The sequence below is a fragment of the Agelaius phoeniceus genome, chromosome 1, assembly GCF_051311805.1.
Source record: "Agelaius phoeniceus isolate bAgePho1 chromosome 1, bAgePho1.hap1, whole genome shotgun sequence".
In the NCBI taxonomy this organism is placed as follows: Eukaryota; Metazoa; Chordata; class Aves; order Passeriformes; family Icteridae; genus Agelaius; species Agelaius phoeniceus.
The window spans coordinates 72,028,426-72,052,575 of NC_135265.1; the positions used below are offsets into that span (position 1 = coordinate 72,028,426).

The 24,150-nt window shown below is 46.2% G+C and overlaps 1 protein-coding gene across 4 annotated transcripts in view; it reads right to left on the reverse strand.

The window, feature by feature from the left end:
• TNFRSF11A (TNF receptor superfamily member 11a) overlaps positions 1 to 22,977 on the reverse strand; it is a 28,180-nt gene extending 5,203 nt beyond the window's left edge. The window contains exons 1-9 of one of the 4 annotated variants that reach the window (XM_077181803.1): positions 22,648 to 22,977; positions 10,213 to 10,294; positions 9,662 to 9,787; positions 8,985 to 9,128; positions 7,795 to 7,888; positions 7,354 to 7,448; positions 6,368 to 6,475; positions 4,482 to 4,531; positions 2,007 to 2,859 (exon numbers count right to left, since the gene is read on the reverse strand). In XM_077181803.1, the coding sequence (XP_077037918.1) occupies positions 2,007 to 2,859; positions 4,482 to 4,531; positions 6,368 to 6,475; positions 7,354 to 7,448; positions 7,795 to 7,888; positions 8,985 to 9,128; positions 9,662 to 9,787; positions 10,213 to 10,294; positions 22,648 to 22,707 (1,612 nt within the window). In that variant the 5' untranslated portion in view covers positions 22,708 to 22,977. Of the gene's footprint in view, positions 1 to 2,006; positions 2,860 to 4,481; positions 4,535 to 6,367; positions 6,476 to 7,353; positions 7,449 to 7,794; positions 7,889 to 8,984; positions 9,129 to 9,661; positions 9,788 to 10,212; positions 10,295 to 22,647 lie in introns of all 4 variants that reach the window. The other 3 variants (XM_054634009.2, XM_077181808.1, XM_077181812.1) reach the window with 3 other exon arrangements.
• Positions 22,978 to 24,150: the final 1,173 nt, after the last annotated feature.

The following is a 24,150-nucleotide window of genomic DNA, read 5'->3' on the forward strand; positions in this document are numbered from 1 at the left end:
AGCCTTGGAAGGGGCACCTGTCCAGAGGTCCACTTTGGTCCTCTAGGATTGTTTCACAGGAGGCACAGAGTTTACCAGTTCTGTTGTCACTTTGAGTGTTAGTGAACTAAGACCAAAACTTCATGGAATTTACCATGGTCTTTTTCTTCCCATTTTTCACCCGCCCTTTTTTGTACCATTCTGTTTTAGCATAACTGTGTGCAAAGCCTGGTGGCTCCAGTTGCTTTGAAAAGCTTTACAGAAACTTATTTTACATGCACACTTATTCCATCTGGGCATTTCACAATGCCTAGCAAAATGACAGATGCTGATCACCCACACGTGCAGCCCTGGCATGCCTGGGCTGCTTCAGTGCGGAACCTGTGGCTAAGCCCTGTCTCGGTCCTCATGCAACCAGGCCCTGCCAGGAGAGCATGGCCATTCTGTGGGCAGAAAAATTACTCTGCCAACAAGCCAGGTTACCCACAGATAACTAACCCACGCTCTGATACTGCCCACAGCTCTGTCAGTATCTTCCTGTAATCATGCAAAAAGCTGGCAAATTAGGAACCCGGTATCTGTGCTCAGGTTTCACCAGATGGCACTATAGCATGTACATATCCAAAGGCACAGACACAATTAAAATCCCATGTAAAGAGTTGTGCTGCAGATCTAAGATGGCACTTGCTAGCACAGCGCTTATATCCAAGCTCTCCCATTTGCCCTATTGTTCCTTAATATTTTCTCTTTCTCTTTGCATCATATTTAGAAAGAAAAGCAGTACCAAATATAACTTGTCTTTCAGTTGCACCTCAAGAATCCAACAATAACAAAAAAGATAATCTGTGTTCTCTTTACTCCTGCTGCATTTTGTATAGACCAGAGAGTGAAACTGCGTCAAGATTTCAGGAAACTGAAGCCCAGAAAGTCTCTGCTCTTCAGAAGATGAATGCTACACACTTTCAGATTCCCATATGGAATGCATGTTGAGAGAGGAAGGGCCTTCAAGTGTGTTGTTTTGGGGCTTTGGCAGACTGACAAGAATGTCTCTGTAAGAAATTTTAAGGCACGACATGGTTTTAAGGAAGGCCAACAGCTTACAACTGCTGTGGGTATTACAGTAATACTTGGATGTCCCACTCAACACTAAGGTCTCATTATGCTTGGCAGTGCACTGATATAAATAAAAATAGACCATCCAACTTTATGAGATTATAATCTAAAATGACTAATAACATATGACAGGCAGATTGCAGACTTTTGTGCTGAAAAAACGTCTGGGGAAGGAAGGTTGCATTCAGAGAAGACGTGTAACTTCCCTTCTGCTGGTTTTGCTTCAGTGCTTTTCTTCCCTTTCATTTGACAATTTTACTATATTAACTCAATTAATAAATTGGCAGACAATTAGTAAAGTAATCAGTGTTTCAGAGTTGTTTAGGGAACAAAGCATATGTATATGGAGAAACAGTGTCTGTATGAAACCATTTTATGTGAACTCTTATATCCCAGCAAATAAAAACAAAGAGAAAGAGCCATAAGCAGAAAACTGTAGATAATCTCTTAGACCCAGTCACAGCCACCAGCTTACAGCTCCAGCTGGAGTTTCACTGACCACTGTATAAATGTAACTGGACGTAAATCTAATGGCAAAAATATGTGTGCACACTGGTGAATGAAAAGCATCTGCCTGAGCACTATGCATCCCTCCTTAGCTCAACCGCTAGGTCCCTACATTGTGTTCTGCTAACAGAACTGCCTGGCCTCTGCAGTGACAGCCAGAAGGTGGGTTCTGCATTGCTGGTTAGATCAGGGTGGGACAATGGTCCCCTGCTGGGCTCATTCTTCTTGCAGAATTCAATACAAACCAAACAGCCTTACAGTTTCAGAATTTTTTTCGTACTACCTTCAGGGCAATTTAGTGAAAAAGAATAATTTTCTTCTCCTAAATCAGATCCTCTGAATACTACTGAGCTAGCAAAGAGGACAATCCTATACAGCTGCGTATGGGTGAAGCCTAATGGGCTTACCAGATGCTGGAGGGAGGTCTGAAGTGCTGCTGTTTATCCCTGAAGTGCTGCTCTGTGTCCCTGAAGTGCTTCTGTTTGTGTTCTGGTACTTCACATTGGTACTATCTGAAGGTGCATCTTCCATACCAAGATTGTTTGCTAGAGTGCTCTGACCAGCAGAGAAAAAATTCAAACCGCAGGTGCACTGGGCACAGGAACCAGTTTCTGGGGAGGTGGAGATGCTGTCAGCCGCAGCACAACAGGGTTTGTAACACTTTTGGGGAGATTCTCTGTACAAAATGCCACACCTCACACAGATCTTCTCTGAGTCACAGTTTGTTGCAAAATGATCTGTGTCTTTGTTGCCTGTTTCCTTCGGGCAACTGTGGGCATGTTGGCAAGATTTCTGTAGAAGCTGGTCTGTGGCAATGTGTGTGCCATCTGTGTTGGAGGGAGGGTAAAAGCCTGGAGAGACTGATACGTCCTCTGTGCTCCCAATACCTGAAAAGTACTGGTTCAAGCTGTCATTCTCCCCTGCCTCCATTGGTTCTGAAAATGATGACACAGTTTTACTTGCAGTCTGACTTAGTAAAGATAAATAATCAGTGTTATTGAGGTCCTTATCCATGTACTCGTCTTCCGTGGGAACTGGTGGGAATTGGTAATCATCAGTCTCGGTCACTACGGAAAACTCTCCTGCCTCACAAGGCTCTGTGCTGGGGCCCCCATTCCTGCAAGGAGTGTGACCAGAGGTGCAGCATGATTTTCCAGGGACAGGAGAGCCCGAGGGGACCAGGAGACATGTGCCTTCAGCAGTCTGGGGGACAGGAGCATTTGTGATGTTCACAGTAACAAGTGCATCTCTGGGGAGTTCCTGAAAGAAATTAAAAGTAAAAATGTCTTTAACAAATAGATCGATATGGAATTATTTTTTAGACAAAGAAGGAAAAGGCAGATCCTTCCTCTGTGTGTAGCTGCTGAGGTTGAGCAGTGCTGCTATATTTGAGTCTTGATGTGCAATTCTACTCTGCTGTGAAACCATGACTGGTGATGCTGGGCTCAGCAGGTGCTGAGAATGGAATCTGGTGGCCTGGGGAGCAATAACATTCCATCTCGTGAGACAACTATTCCTAGCTTTTTCTTCAAGGCCACTCTAGAAAAGTTAGTAAACCTAGAAGAGTTGCTGGATTCTGCTGTTCCTTAGGGACAATTAGTAAGACCCACTGCTTATTAGGTTTTGGAAACACTTCCCTGTGTCTGAAGGGCTATTGGTCTGTGAAGGCCTTACTGGAGGCTGAATTTTTAATGTCAGCAATGACTGAAGAAAGAACCTGGGTTGATTCAGAAGTTCTGAGACAAGCTAGAAGAAAAGGCAAGCAAGGTTGTATAAACCTGAAAGGTTAGGACAAGAAAATGCAAAGGCCCATAACATCCTGTTGTCACAATAACTGACAAAGTAAAGCTACGTTTTTGGTAGCAGCTCCAAAAAAAAAGGTTGGGAAATACTTCAGGGGTTTTCTTCACTTTGTACAAGTTGTGCTTTAAGGGTGTTTGGGAACTGATACCTTTAATTTCTAGCATCTGTTCAGATCTTCCAGGATAGAAAAGAGTGTAAGTGCTGCCAGCCACTAATTGCTGTTGATTCACTCCTCTGTCCCAGAGGACCTGAGCAGCTGCCAAGACAGGAGGTTGCATGAAGACTTATTAGACAAAAGAGGAACTGCCTGCTTAGAAAGGTGGGTTTTTTTCTATGTTTGGTTTTTCTTTTAAGCTATGAAATTGGAGTCTTTCAACAGCTAAACTCATCACAGCTCCTAGAAGTGGTGGAGGGACATCTGGGACACCTCAGTCCACATCCACAGTGTTAAGCAGGCTGTGCACATGAACTTGAAGCAGTGCTACCATCTGTTTCAAGCATGGAGCTGGTGTTCTTCCAGAGCAAAAGCTCTTATTTTTTTCATATTGGAATGCACAAGTAGGATTTCTTCCTCCCTAGAATTAAGAAGTCAAACAGTTTCTTTAGCTGATGGCTCTGTGTTTAATCTCTTGCATGCCTGGCATTTTTGGCATGACCCAAATCCAAGTTTCTTCCCTGTGAGTACTCTGGTATGTAACAAGGGGCAAACTCAGCTGAAGTTTTTCCTGCACTTAGGATTTAGAAAGGCTCTCTCCCAGGCAGTCTCAGGTGTTCAGCGACCAGTGGGTTCATGATTAACCTTCTCACCATAAATATTAAATAATCACAAGACCTTTATCTCTGTTAAAACTGGCTAAAACCAGAGAGCAGGTTCAGAAGCTATTTGTGAATGGTGATTTCACATGCCTCACATTTACAGAAAACCAGACTGAAAAAGCCAAAGTCGTGAGCAATTTTTGAGGAACTCAAAATTGGTTTTCTAGCCAAAGATCACCATGGAGTCTGCTTCAGAAGGGGTGTCAGGAATGCCAGGAGGAAAACAAAAAACAAAGAGAAAATGCTACCATCTTTGACTTTACCTTTGTTCCTTTTATTTGGCTGCACACTTCATTAGCCCAGTTCTGTAGATCTGCTGTAGGGAAAACAAAAGAGTAGCTGTAACATATAGCAGGCACTTAAGTTAACCACAGACCTAAACACCCACAACCCACAATATCATATTAAATAAAACCAGCAAGCCTGTTTTTACTGCCTGCTCAAGTGTCCCAGCATCGGTCTAGCTGAGGATTCATTGTAACTGGAACAGGGATATATTTCTGTGGAACAAATGTTTCCAAACTCCCAAAATAGACCATGGTTAAACTGTGTTCCACATCAAATGGGGTTTCTTTCCTGGTCATATGTCACACCAAGCTATGACTGGCCCAACAGCGACCTGCTCACAGCAGAAATGCTCTATTTCAAGAGAAGTCACATGGATGGCCCAAAGGCTCTTCCCAGACAGGAGTGAGAAGCCTGGAGAGAAGAGGGTAAACCACTGAAACCACAGGATGGCAGCCTCAAATATAGCATACTCTACTTAATCAGGGTATGCTTAATGGGGAAATTAATTCCAATTTCTTTGGAGTATCTCCCAAAGAAAACCTTTAAGTCCAACATGCTTTAGAGCAACAACTGAAGCAATGAGCAATTCTTGGTTCCTGTTTATAAATTCAGGAGATTTTGAAGGGCTCAAGCCCCATGTACATTTGAAGTTTACGATGGTTTTGCATGGCTGAAGAGAGATGAGCTGTGCAGCCAGTTCCCAGCAATGACTCTGTTGCTCTGATGTTGATTTACCACCAGTACCCACAACAAGCAGGAAGGGCTTCTTCCTGAGCCTGCAATTCTCCAAGGCCAGGTGAGCAGGATTCCCCATGCAAAGGCAATGAGGGGCAAATGCTGCTCTGTCACTGCAGAGCAGCAGGGCAATAAAAAAGCCAAAGAAATTGCATTCCCCCCCTAACCTGCTCTGCATCGCAAGTATTTGGTTTGCAAGAGAGTCACCATTTCCTCCAGCCCATGCCAGAAATTCCAGATTTAGCACAACCCATGTTTAGTGTGGCAGAGGCAGTCTATTTCTAAAACATGGGCTGAAATATACTTTACAAGAAGTGAGTTCTGTCTTCCTTTCCACTGCTCCCAAAACTTTTCATAAATTGCTAGCACTTGGAAAAGGAAATGATGGAAAAAGTTTTCCATGTTTAGGGGAAAAAAATTAAGAACCAACAGAACAATACCTCTGTATGTCCTTCACTAAAGACACCCAGGGCTTAACATAGAATGGAGGAATATGAAGGTATTTATATTCTATAAATAATAAACTCAGTATCCCACTATTATCCAGTATGCCTTTGGCTAGAATTTTTCTATTTTTCTACTTTAACTATTCATATTATTGCCTTCTAGTATTTCTTCAATACCTCATCAGAACTTCAGTCTTCAGCTAAAAACATCATCTCCATCATGTTCTCAAATACACATCAGTCTTGAAGTCCATATTTTAACCTGTCCAGATGCAGGATTTTGGGTGGGAGGGAAAGTAAGGTGAAGAAGACAGGACTTCTGTCTGTCTCTGCTTCCCTTCAGCCAAGGGGTTAGCTGTTCCAGGTGCTGCAGAGCAGCCAGGCTGCTATGAAAGCCCCCAGAACCAGCCCTCCTCCTTCCAACCACACTCATGTCTGCCCTGAGGATGGTCACTCCATGGGTCAAGTGTAGTGCACTGTAAATTACTGCCTGCCTAGAGGAAAGGAATTTTTGGCCTGGCTTTGTGCTAGATAAAGCATATGTATATGGACAGACATAGGGATGGCACAGAACTTCCAGTGTAATTCCTGAGCTTCTTAATCTGTTGGTTACCCATGAAATCAGAGCACACAGAGAGCCACAGTTGTCACACCCATGAATACCATTAGTTATGATGTACCTGTCAGCTTTTTCCCCTTCTTCTTGTAGTATACGATGAAGACGACAATGCCAATTAGTGTCACAAAAAACAAGACGACAATCAACACGTACAAGATCCTGTTTGTTCCTGCAGGGTGTAAAAGAGATAGCGCCATCAACACAGCCTGCACTCAGCAGAGAGACAATCCTTGCTCATTTTACCTGCTCTTCTACAGGAGAGGGTTGTTTTTCCTTTCTATTTGATCTTTAGTTTCTATAATAAGAACAGTAACTCTAGCACTCATGCAGTTCTGTGACAAGCAGCCACACTGATGGTACCTGGTACCAAGACATTTCCATAAAAACCAGAATCTTGGTGTTACAGAGCAATGTTGTCTGGTCAGGCTTCTCTCAATGTTCCCTTGCAAGCTGCCAGCAGGCCACTGGGGTAAGCTTGATCTCACTCAGGGGACAGAGGACACACATTTCATGGAGATACAGGTGGAGAAATTTGTCCTTTATCTCAAGTTATGATGGATCACTGCGTGTCAGGCAAGCAACCTCCTTGGCACCATATCCACACTGAAGAAGGAAATGGACAGTGGGCAAGAAGGGATACCTGAGAGGGATCAGGCTGAGACTGTATCCATTGCTATAAAATAAGCAAGGAGAGGAGCTGCTAGTCTTTATACATGTAATGTGTGTATGGAAAGCACATAAAAATGAACAAGCTGTAAATGTGATGGAGTCATGGGTATAACATGGCTCTAACAGCAATGCTGCCACGCAGTTTAAGTGGGAGGTGTCAAACTCAGCTTAATAGTGGACACAGGGCCTAGATTCACCAAGCCTGAAACAATTTTTAAAGATGGGATTTTCCATCCAAGAACACTGTCTTGGTCTACAGCTGCTTTCCCTAGAGTCACCCACAATGAGAATGGATTTAAGTCAGCCCAAACCTCTAATAATCACTTCCCTCCTCCTCCCTGCTACTTTCCAATCAACAACCCCTATGAGGACACAAACCATCTTCTGATGGCTCAGGCATCTTCCGTTGTTTACAAACTGCATCAGACTTGTCAGTCCCAGGCACAATTTCTTCCATTCCTAGAGCTGTACAACTAAAAAAGAAAGACAAAGAGGCTAGGTTCTCCCAAGGAAGCTTTTTGTGCCTCCTACACTTATGCAGAGCAGTACTTTCTGTTGTAAAACATGACATTTCTCCACCCCTAAGAATCTCAGATACTTTATTTTTGGCTCAGCAGTCCTGTTGTCACTGCTCTCTCTTGTTCTCCTCTAAGGAGAATTCAAGCTTCAGCCTGACAACGCCTTCATCACTGCACAGCCAATGCTGATGCTCCATGTGCTCTACAGGCAGTCTGGACCACCCCACTGAGAAATGCTTTTGCCCAAGCTTCTCCCTGCTTTCTGGCTGGTGTGCTCCATTTACAATACCCAAGGACTTACTTGGTCCAGGATTTACACTCGTCAGTGGATGAAGAGACCTTTGAGAAGTAGCCTCTGGGACATGGTATGCACATTGTGTCCCTGTCTTGTTGCACTGTGTGTAGGAAGGAAAAATGTCATAGATGAGTTTCTGTGGGCTCCTTCCAAGTGAGAGGAAGGTGACTATGCTTCCCATCCTCCCGCTCCACTCTCCTCCCTCAATTCCCCTAAAAGCTTTCATAAAGAGTGGGGTCTTAGGTTGTATTAGGGCAGCAATCACAGCCTCATGTAAGCCCCAGAAAGTCTCACCTGAGCATTTCTCTACGTGATCAAAATGAGAAATGATCAGGAGCCATTTGTGTTATTTATTGAAAAATAATACACAGCTGTTACATCCTTCCCCTTCTATTTATTCCCTCATGATGATGCTGTGCCACAGACAGTGACACTGACTGGTATTGTCACTTCTATGAAGCCACAGTAAACAAAATGCTGCATCAGGATTTGCTAGGCTGGAGAAAAAACAGCAACTCTCCTCCAGACACATGAAGCATTTCTTCCTCCATTTCTCTATTATTTGCTGCTTTTCTGGGGTTCCTTATGCCTGGTGCAGCTGTTCCTAGTGTTCACTCTGAACTTAACTCTCTGTTTTCCACCCACAAAACATCTGCATCTGGTTTTAGATTTAAATTAAATGTCTGTAATAAACCTTTGCACTACTAGCCATGCAAAACAGAATACATGAGCTACCTGAAAAGTGCTAATCAGTTTCAACTTGTTTGTAACATTAAAAAGTGGCAAAGCAAAGTCATTGCACAAAACCAGATTGCAAATCTGACCTCAGGAACAACCCCCAAAAGAGTGCTTCTCTGAATACAGGAGCAACGCATGACCTAGTGACTCACGGTCAGACACCTCAGCAAACATCAGAAATGTACTGGACACCTTGCAACTACTGCCATGTCCATGTGATATCTTGCAGAAGTCACTTGATCCAAGACACTATTTAAACTACGGAGGCAGGAGCCTTCAAAATGTGAATAGTCCAGGGGGATTACATGCAGTAGTAATGACAACTCAGACATGTATCTTCTGTTGTCATCTGAGAGTCTAAAGGACCCTCTCTAATGTCACAACCCACACGATGCTGGCCTCATCCAGCAGGCCTGAGCTGGACATTTCACTTTGTACATCCCCTTTCTGTATCTTACCAGGAGGCTTGACTCCGAGTCCGGGAGCGCACATGGTATTTCTCTGGCAGCAGTCGCAGCCCTCGTTCCAGTGGTAGCCCATCGTACAAGCACACTGCCGCTGGAACGTGCTGTTCCCTGGGTTCACTTCTCTCAAGGCCTTCCCTAAAAGAGAAAGCAGATGAGAGTAAAAATCTCTCTGATAACAAGCTTCAAGTTTCTGAACCTCCCGTTCTACCTACTTGCTTTGCTTGAATGGCAGATGGAAAACCATTCACGTTAGAGGAAATGGTGTCTTTCCGGAAGCAGGGGAGACCCTTGATCAGCGCGGGGCTCCTCACCCACTGCACTTCTAAACAATACATTTCCTTGTGGCTTTTGTAGAAAATAAACACAGCATTTGCAAGGGTGAGACAAACACATTAGGGGAAGTGAATGCAGAGTGTGCTGGGCAAAAGGACAACTTCTAAAATCAGCTCACAGGGGTGAATGGCCCCGGTGAAGATAATCACTATCAGCAGCACTGAGACTGCAGTCATGGTGCTCTGCTGTCTGGGGACCTCCCTCTCTGCCAGGCTCTTCTGCAAGCTCAGCCTTTGCTGCTGGCCACCTGAACACAGCAACTTCCCTAGATCCACTTTCCCATCTCCGTGCTTCACTAATTTGGATTAAAGGGTTCTGCAGTATGAACAGCTCACCTTGATCACATATTTTATGTAGGAAGCATTTATCTTCTTCATTCCAGACATCCATATACTCGTTTGGGCCACACGGCTGGCACACGCTATCAGAAGTAGCAGTGCATCTAGCAGACAAATACTTCCCTGTGATTGAGAAAAGAACAAGTAGGTCACCTGGAAGCTGTAGAGCAGCTGTCTAAGGAGGTTAGAAAAATAAGAGACTGGGTGCTAACACTGTTGTGGACAATCATTTCTTCCTGCACCTTTTTAGTTTGTCAATCTGGTCCCCATCCAGTGTGGCACTGAAACATCTGTGAAGTGGGCAGCCTGGGATCACAAGAATCGAGCTCCTGTCTGTCTCCCGCAGTGGTTAAGTGCTATCCCAACAAAACAGTTGCTGTGGCCTTTGCTGAGGCCAGCAGGACCACTCCTGCCCTAGGAAGGCACTTGAGACCAGGCACCTGCAGGGCACGTGCCAATCCACCAGCAGCCAGGAGAGCTGGCTGCCTCACCCTCAGAGCAGCTGCTAAGGAGCCTCTTAGCCTCACAGCCTGGCAGTGCTCACATACCTGGCTCACACTTCCTGCAGCACCGTCCCAAGTACTCATAGTGTTGCTCGCTCTCACACGGCGGAGTGATTTGTAGTGACAGCTGGAGCAGGGAAGGAAAGAGAGGACATGATGAGAACCAATACACTTGGAGAGCTCCAGACCTACCCAGTCCCAGCGCTGGCAGAGAGAACGAAGATGTTCTGTCTCTATCTCTTGTGGACAGCCAGGTAATAAAACTTACCCAACACTTGTGATTTCAAAGGTGCTTTGTAGACATGCTAAGAGTATGTACTTGATGATGTACACACAGGGACTTTTAATAGAGCCAGGTGACAAATAAATAATCCATCTTGCAATTTGTCATGAACTTTTGGCCTGCTACATAACCTCTTCTTACAGTACTCTTTTATTTAAAATCTACGACTTTAAAACAATTGTAAAGGCAAAAAAAGGCATAGAGATACCTCTGTAGTCTCTTCCACAGAAATTACCTCAGATCAAGACCTGGGAAACTGCCAGTTTTAATGCAGAGCATTAAGCAAACAAGCAAAGTGAATGATTTATATTCCTGAAAAAGAAGAAGTTCCCAGCTTCCCATTGGGATACAAAATGCTCTTGGCTAGTCTCATAAAATACTGGGCTTAAATTTTGCAGCTTTTTATGGCTCCCACTGTGTCCTGCCGAGGTGGTCTCATGGAACTGAGGCAGCCATCCAGAAAGGTGATGCAATTATCCAACAGCTTTTTGTGTCTCAAAAAACCCAAACCAAAACCAACACAAATCTACACAAAGCACCCCCTCTCCCACCTAAAATGGGTACATGACAGGGCATCTGCAAAATGGGCAGCAGAGTTGCCTCTGGCCCTCATGGGCCTTTGCATTCCCTGCCAGCTCTCAGCAGCCTGTGCACACAGTGGTCCCACCCAGAGCCCACGCTTGATGGCATGGCTTGTGCTGGGGATCCTGGCCAGCTGAGCATTGTGCCCAGCCCTTCACTGACCCTGCTTTGGCATCTCAGAGTCCTCAAGGCAAACCCAACACCTCACAGTCGTTGATCTTGAAATTAGATAAGGTGATTCAAAATCAAGCCCATAGCAAGGAATTCTTCACTCTTGGATACGGCCCTGAAAACTGCATTAACTTGGACAAAGCTGCAATAAAGCTTCTTCTGCTGGTTAAAGGGAGCTTTTGCCATCTAATAGCACATGACAACCCTATGCCTGCTGGTGCTGCTTCCCATTCCTCTACTTAGCATTCTCCCCTTGTTTCCTCCAAGTCTTCACATCTTCTCCTCTCTCCTTTTCTAGTTTAAGCAATAGCAACCCCTTAAAATATAGTTTTCCCTAAGCACCTTGCCCTCTTCTAATGCTGGGAAAGGTCTTGTATATTTAAGATGACCAAAAAAGACTGAATTTTTTTTTAGAACACCACCCTCTGGCTTGCAGTTTGAGCCATGGGTTGGTGCATGACTTGTGTTTATCAAAACTGCACTAGCTGTGTCTGGAACAGAAAAAGTAGCACAAGTCAGAGGTCTTGAGTTCTTGTATTTTTGCAGGGTATAAACAACTTACAGCCTTTTTTTTTATCATTACAACAAGCCCGGGTCAAATTAAGAGTCTAGTCTTGTGTTGTCTCATTGTTTCCTTGTCTGTCTCTTTGCACTCATTAGCAGTACCTTTCCTGCGATTAGATAATGCCTTTTTGGAACAAACACTGCATTCCCTGTTTACACAGCACCTCCAAGGAGGGGCACAGGATAACAGGCAGCACTGGTGAGGGAAGAGGCAATCTAGGAAAAGGAAAGTTGGGCCAGCCTGGCAGCTGAACAGCGACACAGCTCAGTGACCCCTATACTTGAAAGAGCTCGTTTTCTGTAACACACTTCAGGCTAAAACACCGAGATGGCCAGCAAAGGGCTGAGGTGATGATGTGGAACCAAGCACAAAGAGTGTCTTGAGCAATTGTTTCTCTACCCAGCCATCCACAAAGGTAACAATCGTGGTGAGACCAAAAGCAGTCTCAGTCACTCGCTTTTTGTTACAGAATATCCTCTTCTTCCTCGTTTGCCCCTGTTTAATAGTTCCTCTTTAGACAAAAAGACTAAAAAATTTACTGAAGTGTCAAACAAGGGCAAAGTCATCCTTTTTGCGGAAGAATATGCAAATCTGCTAAGGAGCATTCAGCTAAAGGGTCTGGAGTAATTTCTGAGAATCACAACTCAGCCTGAGGAAAAGCAGCAGGGCCCTGGAACCAAGGTGAAGGGAGCAGGGTAATTGCTCAGCCACCTGTTGGGCATCATTTTATACCACCAGGCTTTACAACACAGTGAGGGCTACTGTTATGGAATAAGTCACAGCTGCATTAACCTGTGCTCTGTGTCAATAAGCAGCCTCTTCTGTGTCTGTGTCCTTCCCCTTTTCACACAAGCCAAGGCATTCATAAAGCTGCAATACTCCCTCTTTTGATTTATGCCCAATGGTGCAAAGACAAGGCTCTCATGGGGCTAACCCCCAGGTGAAGGTGAGGGATTCTACCCTGGTATGTACTGGTTGGACCTGCCAAGCGTGAAAGCTGGGGCGAGAGTGGACAGGAAGGGAAATCAAAGCAACCTGGAATTTTCTTATGATGGGATCCAAACTTTTTGCTAACACAGCTCTGTTAGACATGAAGCTATCCCATGTTAATCCCTCTGCCAGGCAGAGGGTCTCTCACTGCCACGCAGTGTCTGTCTCAAACTGTACATTAACTTCCTTTGGAGGATGAGAAGTACTTGTGCAGCAAGTGATGACCTGATGCTTCACCATCACCAGCACATTCCTGCCAATGTGTCCTTCTGAGACAGGGAAGTGCAATTCATTTGCAGATGAGGAACTTGTACCAGGAGGCCATCTGGCTTTACAGAGGTGACAGGAAACCAAACCAAGTCTCCCAAGGCCCAAGTCTGCTCCGTTACCCCTGGAACATCCTTCCTCTCCTCGGATGCTGGCCTGTGGGTCAGAGTGATTTGGACACCACCAAGCTCTTATCTAGAGAGAGAAAGTGCCAACTTCCTCTGAAGTGCTTAAATGAGATTACACCCAGCCTGCTCATTCCTTTAATGGTCTCGCTATTGATGAAGCTGCTATTGAATCCCACCACCCTGTGTAAATAAGTGCTTCAGAGAGCTCTAGGTATCCTGTATAAGTTTAATTGGTCATTTTGAAAGTGTGCAAAGCACCCAGATTTGCACCAGCTCCTAAAAAACCAGGAAGCTTTCCCATTTGATCAATATTACTTCAGAACAAGTGTACCTGACAGGGGAAGAAGCCAGGGAGAAAAAGACAAACCTCCTCCAGGCTTGGTAGATCCAGTTTGGTAAAGCACACCAACACATGCTTACCTTTAAGCACATGATTACCACAATAGACTTCTGTGGAAAAACAGGCATGCTTACATCAAGGTTTGCAGAAAGACTGTGTTTTGGTGTTGAGCTGCAGGGAGACTTTTCAGCTTTGAGTTTTTTCTTGCTTATTTGTTGAAAAGGATACTAAGCGAGAGTGTGCTTGTGCTTTTAGGGTTGGAGAACATCAACGACAGCACTACAAAGCAACACTGTGTTACTCACACCTTAAAAAAACACACACACAGGTGCTTCTGAAGGGGAGAACCAGCAGCATTCAGACTCCTGTCCTCAGGCTTAACGAAATATTTATTCTTTGTGCCCTTGAGCAATCAGAGGGCAGCAGAAGCTGTGTGTCATGGATGCTAAAACTATTCTTCTTGCTCTTCACATTTCAGAAAAGATAGAGTTGCATGGGCCTCTTTCCTTGAAAAGAAAAAATCTGGAAGAACAAGGTCGGGGGTTTCCACAATCTTTTTCCCGTGACACTTTTGAACAGGAACCTGAGGCCTCAATGAGGATTGCTCATTTGCAATAATCTCAGTTTTGCAAAAATTGAGATGTAAAGAGACACGTCAAGGGATAACTGTCTTTTAAGATGACACCTTCTTGACCAGTGTAGTTGTTTCTGGAGAGTATTCAAGTCATCTGTCATCATTTCACTGAGCAAAGCACATTTTTTTCTCCATTTATTATTACAGCATCAAAGTACCTATGGGAAAGACAACTTTGGTCTGTCCTGCCTTGCCAGGACCACACCACTTCTTCTTTATACTTTGGAGCCCAGGTTTATTTAAGCCACTTGCTTTTGAGGTCCTTAGACTTGCCTGCTACAAAACTGAAAAAAATCTGTGGATTTGGGGCTTATTAGCCTTTATCAACAGGAGTGAGATCTGAGCATTTTCCTGAACTGAAGTAGCCCGTGCAAGCACAGTTGAGGGCCTCTGCAGTCATCTGCTGCTGCTTCTTCAAATATGAGCCACTGCCTCTCCCCTCAGAGGTACCAGCTGTGCCCACAGCCTTCCAGCCTCCTACTTGTTTTGGGTCAGCAGTACAGTTAACCAGAACCCAGATTTCTTCAGCCCATTGTCAGTTTCAGAGGCTTGCCTAAAAAATTATCTAAGAGTGAAAACAGAATCTGGTTCTCAATGGGTGCTGCTGTGGCTGGTGCTCCCAGGCACTCTGTTGAGGCACATAATAGTAACAACTCTGGAAAATTTTACAGCTGTGGGTGTACAAGGGGAAAGAGGAGTCCTGTGTTAAAAACTTAATCATAATCACGTTGCATGCAACAGTTCCTTCATGGACAGCCTTCACTGTTGATAAAAATTAAATCAAAGCAGTACCCAAGTCACAGCTTTGCAATTCCAGTTATTTGCTTGCAGGCCTGTAATTCATCACAAAAATCTTAGATTGTGAATGAAATGCTTTTGGTGATGTCAACTTTCCAGTGACCAGTAAACCACATCACAGAACTACCACCACCGGTAAAATAGAGCCGGGAAATGGCAACAGCTAAACTAAATATTATTTCACTTTTAAAAATAGGTCCTTAAAACCCTGCTACAGCCTGAATGCCTCAAGAGGCCAGAAAGAGCGTAAGGGATAAAATCAATAATGAAGAGGTGAAGAGAAAACCGTAACGTGCGGCCAGGACTTAGGCAAATGGTGGCAGAAGTTCTGTCCTGCCTATTCCCCTTGTCCCTCTGTTCCAGCGTGCAGCCAAAAGCAAACACCTGAGCAACTGGTGCTGCTCCACCAGTGGGAAGGAGCATTCCTCAATCTCAAACCCACCAGAGCTATTTCTGGCCAGCAGCTACGCAAAGGAGAAGTGCCACACTGACGGCTCTCACGGCGGGGTGGGGGCAGGCAGACAGGAACCTCAGGTATATCAGATAGATCAGAGGGGAGACAATGGGGGTGAGAGACAGCAGGGCTGAAACAGGGACTGACTGAAGCTGTGAATCAGCCAGCCTGCTTCCACGGACTTGCCATCATGTGCACAACATTTGTCATTCAGAGACAAAGTCATCTCCACACCGCAGCCAGAGGGGCACACTTACATTTTCACTGCCTGGGCAGTCAGCAGTGCCTGCACATTGCCTGCACTTTGCTGCAAAACCTCATGCTTTAACCTGCGTGCACCCACAGCGGCAGCAATTCAAAGACTAACAGCTACTAGGTAGAATACTCTGAAGGTGAATCAGAGACTGAGAACCCCAACACTAACCAAACAAAAATATTTAACAAAAAGGCTTGACAGCAAAACCAACAGTCCATAACAAGCAGAAATAAAGGCTGCAGAATAATGGCATTATCAAAGCTAATACCTAGGTGTGCTTGTGGTAAGGCCTGCAGAGGCAAATCTCTTCTAGATTGAACAGGTGCGAGAGCAGTGCTCCAAAGGAAAGTTTAGTAGCCTTCCCACTCCAGGTACTGTCTCAATGACTCATCATGAGTAACTCTACACCCTACACCCATTCATGCTTAATTTAAAAAAAATTTAGAAAACCCAAAACAGTTAAGGTACAATGATTTAGGGGGAGCACGCTCCTCTTGCATTTTTGTTCAGCAGATCATTTTTCTATGCTTCATCAGATGAATTTTAATGAAGAAATGACCATGACAGATTTCTTGGGCTGGATGCCAGATTAGGTGTCCAATGTGGACTTTCTGTGCTTAAAAATCTGTATATTTAGGTACCCTTTCCTTCCAGCACACCCTCAGAGTGGAACATAACATGGTAATCTCTTACTATGTGCGGCAAAATCCCAAAATCCTAGCTGAGCTGCTGGGCAGAATGAGAAAGCCTGTAGTAGAAGAGAGCTTTCACCACCTGATGCTCTGTTCTGGCTTCCTTCTCCTGGATTTTAGCATTGTCCATGGAACAACTGCTGAGTACTCTGCAGGCAGGAACATGAAGGGCAGGGGTGGGGCTGCAGCCCTTGCTGGGGATGATGGCTGTCTGGGGGGATGCATGTAACACCCACAGACTATTCTGCTTCCGTGCGAGTTAGAGGGGGGGCTGCATAACTGTATCTGCACCTTCTCTGTTGTGAAGGAATTGCTGCCTTTATTAAAGAGCTCAGGACTGGGCTGAGGATTGATTAATTCACTCTTTAGGTGTCAGTCACAAGGAACCAGCTCTGCCGGTGGCTGCGGCCAGTAATGTCTATGGAAATATTCCTCCCTGATTGGAAGAGGCCCTGGCTGCTTTCCATAAGCAGGCTGTTTTACAACATGTGGTATTGCAGGGGAGAGCTTTTCTTCCTGTGAGATCAGATTCAAGGAACCATCTCATCCTTGCTACCAAACAATGCAAAGTTACTGGAGCATATGTTGCTCCTAAGGCAAAACTCTTTGCTGTGGCAAAATAATGCACTCAAAATAGATTTTCTTGTGTGCTACATAAGCAATTTTAGGACTTCATATGAACCTAGCTGCGCATTTTTCCCTATCTGTATTTCTGCATTCCAGATTAATGGGTTGCCTAACAAAACTTCACAGTATTTTTATTTCCATACAAGATTCTTTTCTTTTCCCTCCCCTTTGACCACTGACTAAATATATTCTGTGTCCATCTGCAGTCACAAATGTTGTTCTTTGCCATTCTTGAACAGACCCTATATACTTCTTTTTCTTTTGGAGTAGCCACAAAGTGGTGAGGGTGAATGACCTCATTTTTTCCCCCCCTCCTTGGCTAATTGGCTCTTGCAGGGTGGATTAAACCGGACAGCTTGGCTCTTTTACCAAAACACAGCCTTTTCTGGTCTCTTTTATCTAGATTTTAAGAAGGGAGGCAGCCAGAGGGTTCTGCAGAGGCCGAGAAGCAACCCTGGGTCTCAGCTCTCTCTCAGGCTCTCTCTGCCTGCCCACTATGCTGCCATTCCCTGCCAGAGCCCCTCCTCCAGCCACTCCTTTGGGAATGCTGCAGGGAGGCAGCACAAACACATCTGGCCAAGTGGTGTGGGGAATGTGCCTCTGCTGTGGGGATGCTGCAGGGGTCCTGGGCAGAAGAAGATCCAGAGAACAAGGGTGAAGGCTGGATGCTGCAGCCTACACCGTGGCATTCAGCCAGGGCAATGTATCCACTCCCTTCCTGGGCCTGCGTGGGCAGACCTCCCTGTGACTTTGGTGAGAAACAGATGGGGTGCTATCCCAAGGTGATTAATGACTCTGGCTTCGTTTGCAGCCATGACATCCTGGGCACTGCACAAACACCAAAGAAAGCCATGCCTAGAGAGCTCACACCCTGAGAAGGCAAACAAAAGAGGCAACCATCAGAAGCCCTGCACAAAGCAGCTGAGGCGGCTATACAGGTATGAGACACAAACCAGGATGTCCTGGAGTGCCAGGGTGATGTCAGCATTGCTCCTGCTGTGCAGTGCTGAGCCCTCCAGAAGGCACCCCATCACAAATATGATAGCACAGTGCAGTGACACACAGACAGGGAGAAATCAGAAAACCTGCCTTCCCAAGTGCCAAAGCATCACACCAAGTCCTGCTCCCACAGGGCAGGCACAACAGCAGGCTGCCCTGAGTGCCAGCACAGCTGGATTCCCACCTGCAGCCACACTGTGACTTCCAGACATTGCTGCTTGTGGAGTTTTTCTTCTACTACATGAACTTTGGACCATTTTCAAAGAGTAAGTCATAAAAAGGGGCAAGTTCTTGCAGGCAGGCTATTGTGTCGCACAGACCAAGGCCTACTCAAGTCCAGAGTGCAACCTGGTTAAACATCACTTAATTTTTATCTTGCATTTATAACACACAAATATTTGCCTTTGTGTTCTCCATCAGCAATAATGAGCCATTCTCAGAGCAGCTGCTTCTCCATGCAAGCAACGCCAGCCAAGGCATCCTTAAAAACAGGGGTGTGTGACTGCAGCAGCAGAAGCCAGTGCTGCCTTGCAAGCTGAGTTTCCAGCAAGTTTCCAGCAAGCTGAGTTTCCAGTTTCCTATGGAAAGGAAGGGGACAGTCTATGCAAGGAGCAGAGCTGCAGCTGACGACATGATGAACCAGTTATCTCTATTTCCCTCTTCCCTCCTGCATAAGCTCAACCAGCTTCCAAAGCAACCATCTCCTCCAAGTGTCCCACAGCCTTGGCTGCAGAGCAGCCCCTTGCAGCACGGGGCACAGATGGAGGGAGATGTGAATTCTGTGGTAACAGCATGTGCTGGCAGGAACCCTCCTGGCTCTGGTCACCACAAAGACTTCCTGCAGACCAGGTCATACAGAGAGGAAGTGGGCAGGGAGAAGCAGGAGGCATTGCCTTGAAGCAAGCATTGCCTTTTCCTTTTCCTTGCATCTGTGCATGTACCTACTACAGGAGAGCCTCTCGCCACTTGAACTCCAAGGACAGATGGATAAGCTTAGCAAAGTGACTCAAGTATGATTCCTCTAAATAGTGTCAAGGATGTGTTAAATAGTGTTAAGTGATGCTGGAGGGCATCACTTTGAGGTTTCCATGATTTACTGTGTAGTAGTTACACACTCATCCCTTTTACTATCTGTAAAATGGTTCTTGCCCAGCTGTCAAGTTACATCCCACTTTTCTGAGCTTGAGAGTTATAGACAGTAATGGGCAGTAGAAACAAAAAAAGATCCTTAGGGATGCAGTTAATCTCTCTGCTTGACCTGTTTCTTTCGGGTTTTTTCTCCTTCTGGCACAGTATGAAGAAAGCCCTGTGACCTAGATGACATCGGTCAGTACCCTTGAGATGTCTGATAAGCTTTGAATTCTACAAATTTGTGAAACGTGCAAAAGGTTTGTTTTGGTCCTGTTGGTGGGAAAGAAGAAATTACATCAGACAGATGATGCTTAACATGAAAAGAGAAGTGGGACAGATCTCTTAAATTGTGGTTTGATGTAGTTTTACATACATTATATTCCGTTGATATGAGGTGCTGTAAGATTTTTCACATATTCTGGGGGAAACTGCAAAACAATGGAAGGCTTGCCAGTGTTCCTCATGGGAACCATTGCTGCAAGGGAATTTTTACAAATGCATTAATTGAATTACAGTAGCTTTGAAGCCCATGCTGTTAATGGTAGAACATATCCAGGAGTTTAGATATTGTAGAAGTTTTGCTCTACTGAATGATTTCTTTGCCCTGATCAGAGCAGGAATAATGGACCAGGAGAGCCCATGGTAACACAGTACAGTCACTGCTATGCTCTTTTTTCCCCTCTCTCATCACACAGACTGTGCATTTTAGGAAGTTAGAGAAAAATCTATATTTTGGCCAAAATTTTTCTACACTGCGAAGAATTCCAAATGCTTGCAATGAGCAAATGCTATCTATGAAGTAGATGTTACAGAGTAGTGGAAGGACATATTCCGTGCCACACAAGGGGAGATGAATCTGTGGTGCAACTGATTTACTGCACATTTGCAAATGCACATTCTCAGAGACTTTGACTCCCATCTGATAGCAGCACTGATACTCTTTGCTGGTGTTAATCAAGGAAAGGGATGTGACTACTCTGTGCAAAGAAGCTGAGCAGATCATGCCACAGAGAGCAAAATACCTCTGACAAGTGCCCAAAACAAATCACTTGGAAAGATCATCTGTGGCTGAAGCACAAGATAAGTAGGGCTGAGCTCTGTTCCCAGAAGCTCTGCTCCATGCTTGGTGTGTGACCTAGAGCAAGTCACGAATTCTCTGTTCCCATTTCCTCTTTGGTGAAAATGATGACAATGATCATGTCTAATCTCAGCAGAATTAGGAGTGAGTATGCAATAACTTATATTTCTGAATGCTTCTCATTCTTTGCAGGAAATACATTGCAAATATAACTATTTGAGCACTATTCCACCCTATTAACTGGTCTAAACTAACACAAATGCACTAGAAAAACCTCAACCCTCCCACTCGTATTCTCACATTTGTTCCATCAGAAAGCAACTCTCTTCTAAGAAACCACTGCTCAAATCAGTTAAAGGAGAAACTGAAAGGCTCTTCCAGAGCAGCACCGCTCTAAGCTTGCCTTTCACATTCTTGTAGATTCTGCTCACTCTTGAAGGCAGAATTATTAAATTAATGGGCTCTTTGACAAATTATGTTTTATCCTTATCTTTACGCTGCAGCTTTCCCAGAGCTTCCTACAGTTTTGTGCTGCTACTTGTCCAAAGCAATGGCAATGCAAAGTTGCACCCTGTACAAACACAGACTCAGAATTAAGCACGTGTTGGAGGCAGTGGAAAGACTTTACACATCAGCCCAAAATAAATACAAGTTCCTTGTTCTGTGTCCTGTGAAAGGCTATGAATCAAGAGGTGAGAAATGATGAGGAGCTCTGGCTCCTACATCACGGTACCTGAAACATGCCGGGACCTATACCATGGAAATCTGAATTTCCAAGGTTCGGTCAAAAGCTGAGCCAGTTCCAGGCAATGAGGATATTCCAAAGGGAAAAACTGCACTAAACCCAAATGGCTCCAGAAGGAAGCAGGCATGTAATGGTTAGTGACCTGAAGTAAAGGCACGAAGAGCATTGAGGTCTGCTCTTCCTGCTGCACCGATGAGTCCTGAGCACCAGGGCAGGAAAAAAGAGAGACACAGAGGATACTGAGGGACGGGGAAAACCCTCTGAAAGCTGTGATGTAAAAGTCACTTTTGAAATTTGCAGGCTAATTCACATACATATGGAGGACACCTGGAAAGCAGCGATTTGAGAGAAGCCTGAGAGTGAGGGTGGACAAAATGAAACGTATGTTTTAGAGGGGAAAAAAAGGCCTGTGTGGTTTTAAGCAACATATTTAGGACCAGGAATCCAAAGGAATGGCTCTCAGGACGGTGCGGTCAGACATGAAATTGTAAGCTGTAGACAACAGAGGGTTTTCTGTTTTGGTTTGGGTTTTTATCTCTTTTTTCTTGAAGCTGCACCTTGCTTTCAGGGAACCCAGCCATGGCCTGGTTACATCCCCATGTTGAGGGAAGCACTCTAAGTTACATAACTTATCAAGAATAATGACACACAGAAAAATACCAGAAGTTCTGATGAAATAAATACAAATGGTAGCGAGGCTGCCAAACATGGATTAATGAAGGAAATAAAGTCTAAATAAAGGGTAGCATGGTATTTGCAAATCCTGCCCGTCTAGAAGGGTCTAAACAACCACAAGGGAGAAGGATAATTTTTAAGCTGTATAATTAGAAAGAGCAAAACAAGCTTCTGCCGATGTACACTGCTGGAGGAAACGCCATGTACGCCACTGAAAAGGCTGAGAGGAGCTGGCTGTAGAAAATGGTCTTTCCGACAGCAGGGGAAGACCAGCCGCGATCCCAAGTGAACCACGCTGACCGGCAGCCACCTGGCACCGCACAGAGCTGCGACCGGAGCACGCTGTGTTTGCAAACAACCGCAGGGCCAAAGCTCGCTCAGATCTTCCCCCGTCGGAGGAAAGGGCTGCCCTTTGGGGCAGCTGACCCGGCTCCGGGCTTGGTTCCCGGCTCTGCCATGAGCACACAGCAACCCCCGGGCGAGTCAGGCGGCCGCCCACTCGCGGACCGGGGGTCACAGGGCCGTCCCACGTCCCGGGGCCGCGCGGGGGCTGCCAGCATTGGGATGGCGGGATGGCCAGAGCCTGAGGGGACTCATCCCGCTGGGGAAGCTGGAAAGCTGAACCTGGGCTGCCAAAACCCCGCGTCCCATGCCTGAGGGACAAGTGTGCCCACGCTCGCTCGAATAAATCTGTTCGGTAGGGTGGAGTCTGCCTTATTTTTACTCTACATGCAAATTATATCCCTCAACAACCTCACTGCAAATATTTTCTGGTTTCTCACACCCTGCCCTGGGCAGAAGCAGGCTGTTTTCCCCTGGCTTCCCTTTGCAACTTTGGGTTTGGACTACTTTGATTTTACAGAAGCGAGAGAAACTTATGAGTTGCTGGGATAAAAACAAAACCAAAACCCAAACCAGCAGAGCGGGGGGCAAGGCAGGCGAAGCTGTTCTGCGGGATGCCGCGGGCTCCGACATCGCCGATCGCCCCGAGCAGCGGGACAAGCAAACCAACCCCGCGGGCGGGATGCGACACCCACCTCCCCCTCCGCCGGCTCCCAGCCTTACCTGCTTGCCAGCGGCAGCGAGGCACAGGAGAAGGAGCCAGCAGCCTGACGGGACGGGCATGTCTGGGTGCGCGTCTCTGCCTCCTCCCGTGGCTCCTTTTCCTGCCACCGAAGGGAAACTAGATCCTTCCAGCCAAGCCCCCGCGCCCCGGCAGCGCAGCGAGGCGCATTTGAGCTGACTACTTCTCTTTCTTCCTTTCCTTCCTCTCAGCTACACGAGGGGAGAAGAGAGAAGAAAAAAAAAAAAAGTGCCTGGCTGTAGTTCCCACAGCATTTCCTCAGCCTTGACATGCAGGGCCTTTTTTTTTTTTTTTCCCCTCGCTTCTTGTCCCTCCCTTTCCTTTCTCCACCCCTTTTTACAAGAAATTTAGTCACCATGCCCACGTCCCTCCTCCGGCCGGTGGGGATTGCATTCCCGGTCAGTCCTTCTTGGCAGGGCCGTGCGTCCACCTGCCCCCGCCTCTGAGCCCTCCCGTTCCAGCCCCCAGCCCCTTTCCCCGCTGTCATCTCCCCGGGAATTGCTGCCTTCTCCTCACGCCCCCGGGTATCACCCGTCACTGTCAGAAGACATCTTGGGCTTCAGCCTGCCTCCCACCTCGCCCCCCATGCGCCCTGGGTCTGCCCCCAGGCCTGAGGAGAGCCCCTGTCCCGTCCCTTCCCGTGCCCTGTTCCTTCTCGGTGCCCGTGCAACATGTGGGTGCCAGCCTCGGCCTTCTGGCACAGCTCGAGGTCCCCCTCCCTTCCCCCTCCACGAACTTTAGCTGATGTCGGGAGCTGGCGGACGGGATTGCTGCCAAGAGGGGAAGAAAAGCGGAAGATGTGCTTTGGGAGCTCTCCCAAACCACTCCAGGCCCTGCACGGGGCCAGTCCCTGCGACCTGACTCGGAACGCTGCTCGGTGGCCTCCTGACCCCCGAAAGGGCCCGCACCGCCCTGCCTGCGGCAGCCGCCCTGCCCGGGGGCGAGGGGCTGCAGCTGGGGGCGTGCCCGGAACGGCCGCGATGTCCCTGCCCTCACAGAGGGTCAGGAATCCTCTGTGGTGTCGCAGGACAGGGCCCGGCTGTTTACACAGGCTGAGGATCCAGGGGAGCTGACCGCGGGGACACAAAACCTGCCCTATGCTCACATGCTGAGAAATGAGCTTGGGAGCACGTTTCTGACTTAGGCAAAGAAGGAAGTTGTTCTTTCACTTATGTATTTAGATTTAACCCTTGACCTGGAAAAAAACGTAGAGTTTTCTCTATGTTTTCAAATAAATAAATGAATTCAAACACAAAAGATGAAGAGAATATTAAAAACTGATCCTTCCTCAGTGGTGCTGTTGTCTGCTTTCTGCTCAGAGGAATGATACACTCAGGACAGAAACAGCTGTTGAGCTTTTCCCATCAAGTGGAGGGCTTGCCTCTACAGCAACATGAAGCTATGACCTTCACCCCTAGATAGTTTCCAGGCACCATAAAGCCTTTTTAATCTCCCTAGAGTTGCTTGACCCCCCCCCCCCCAAT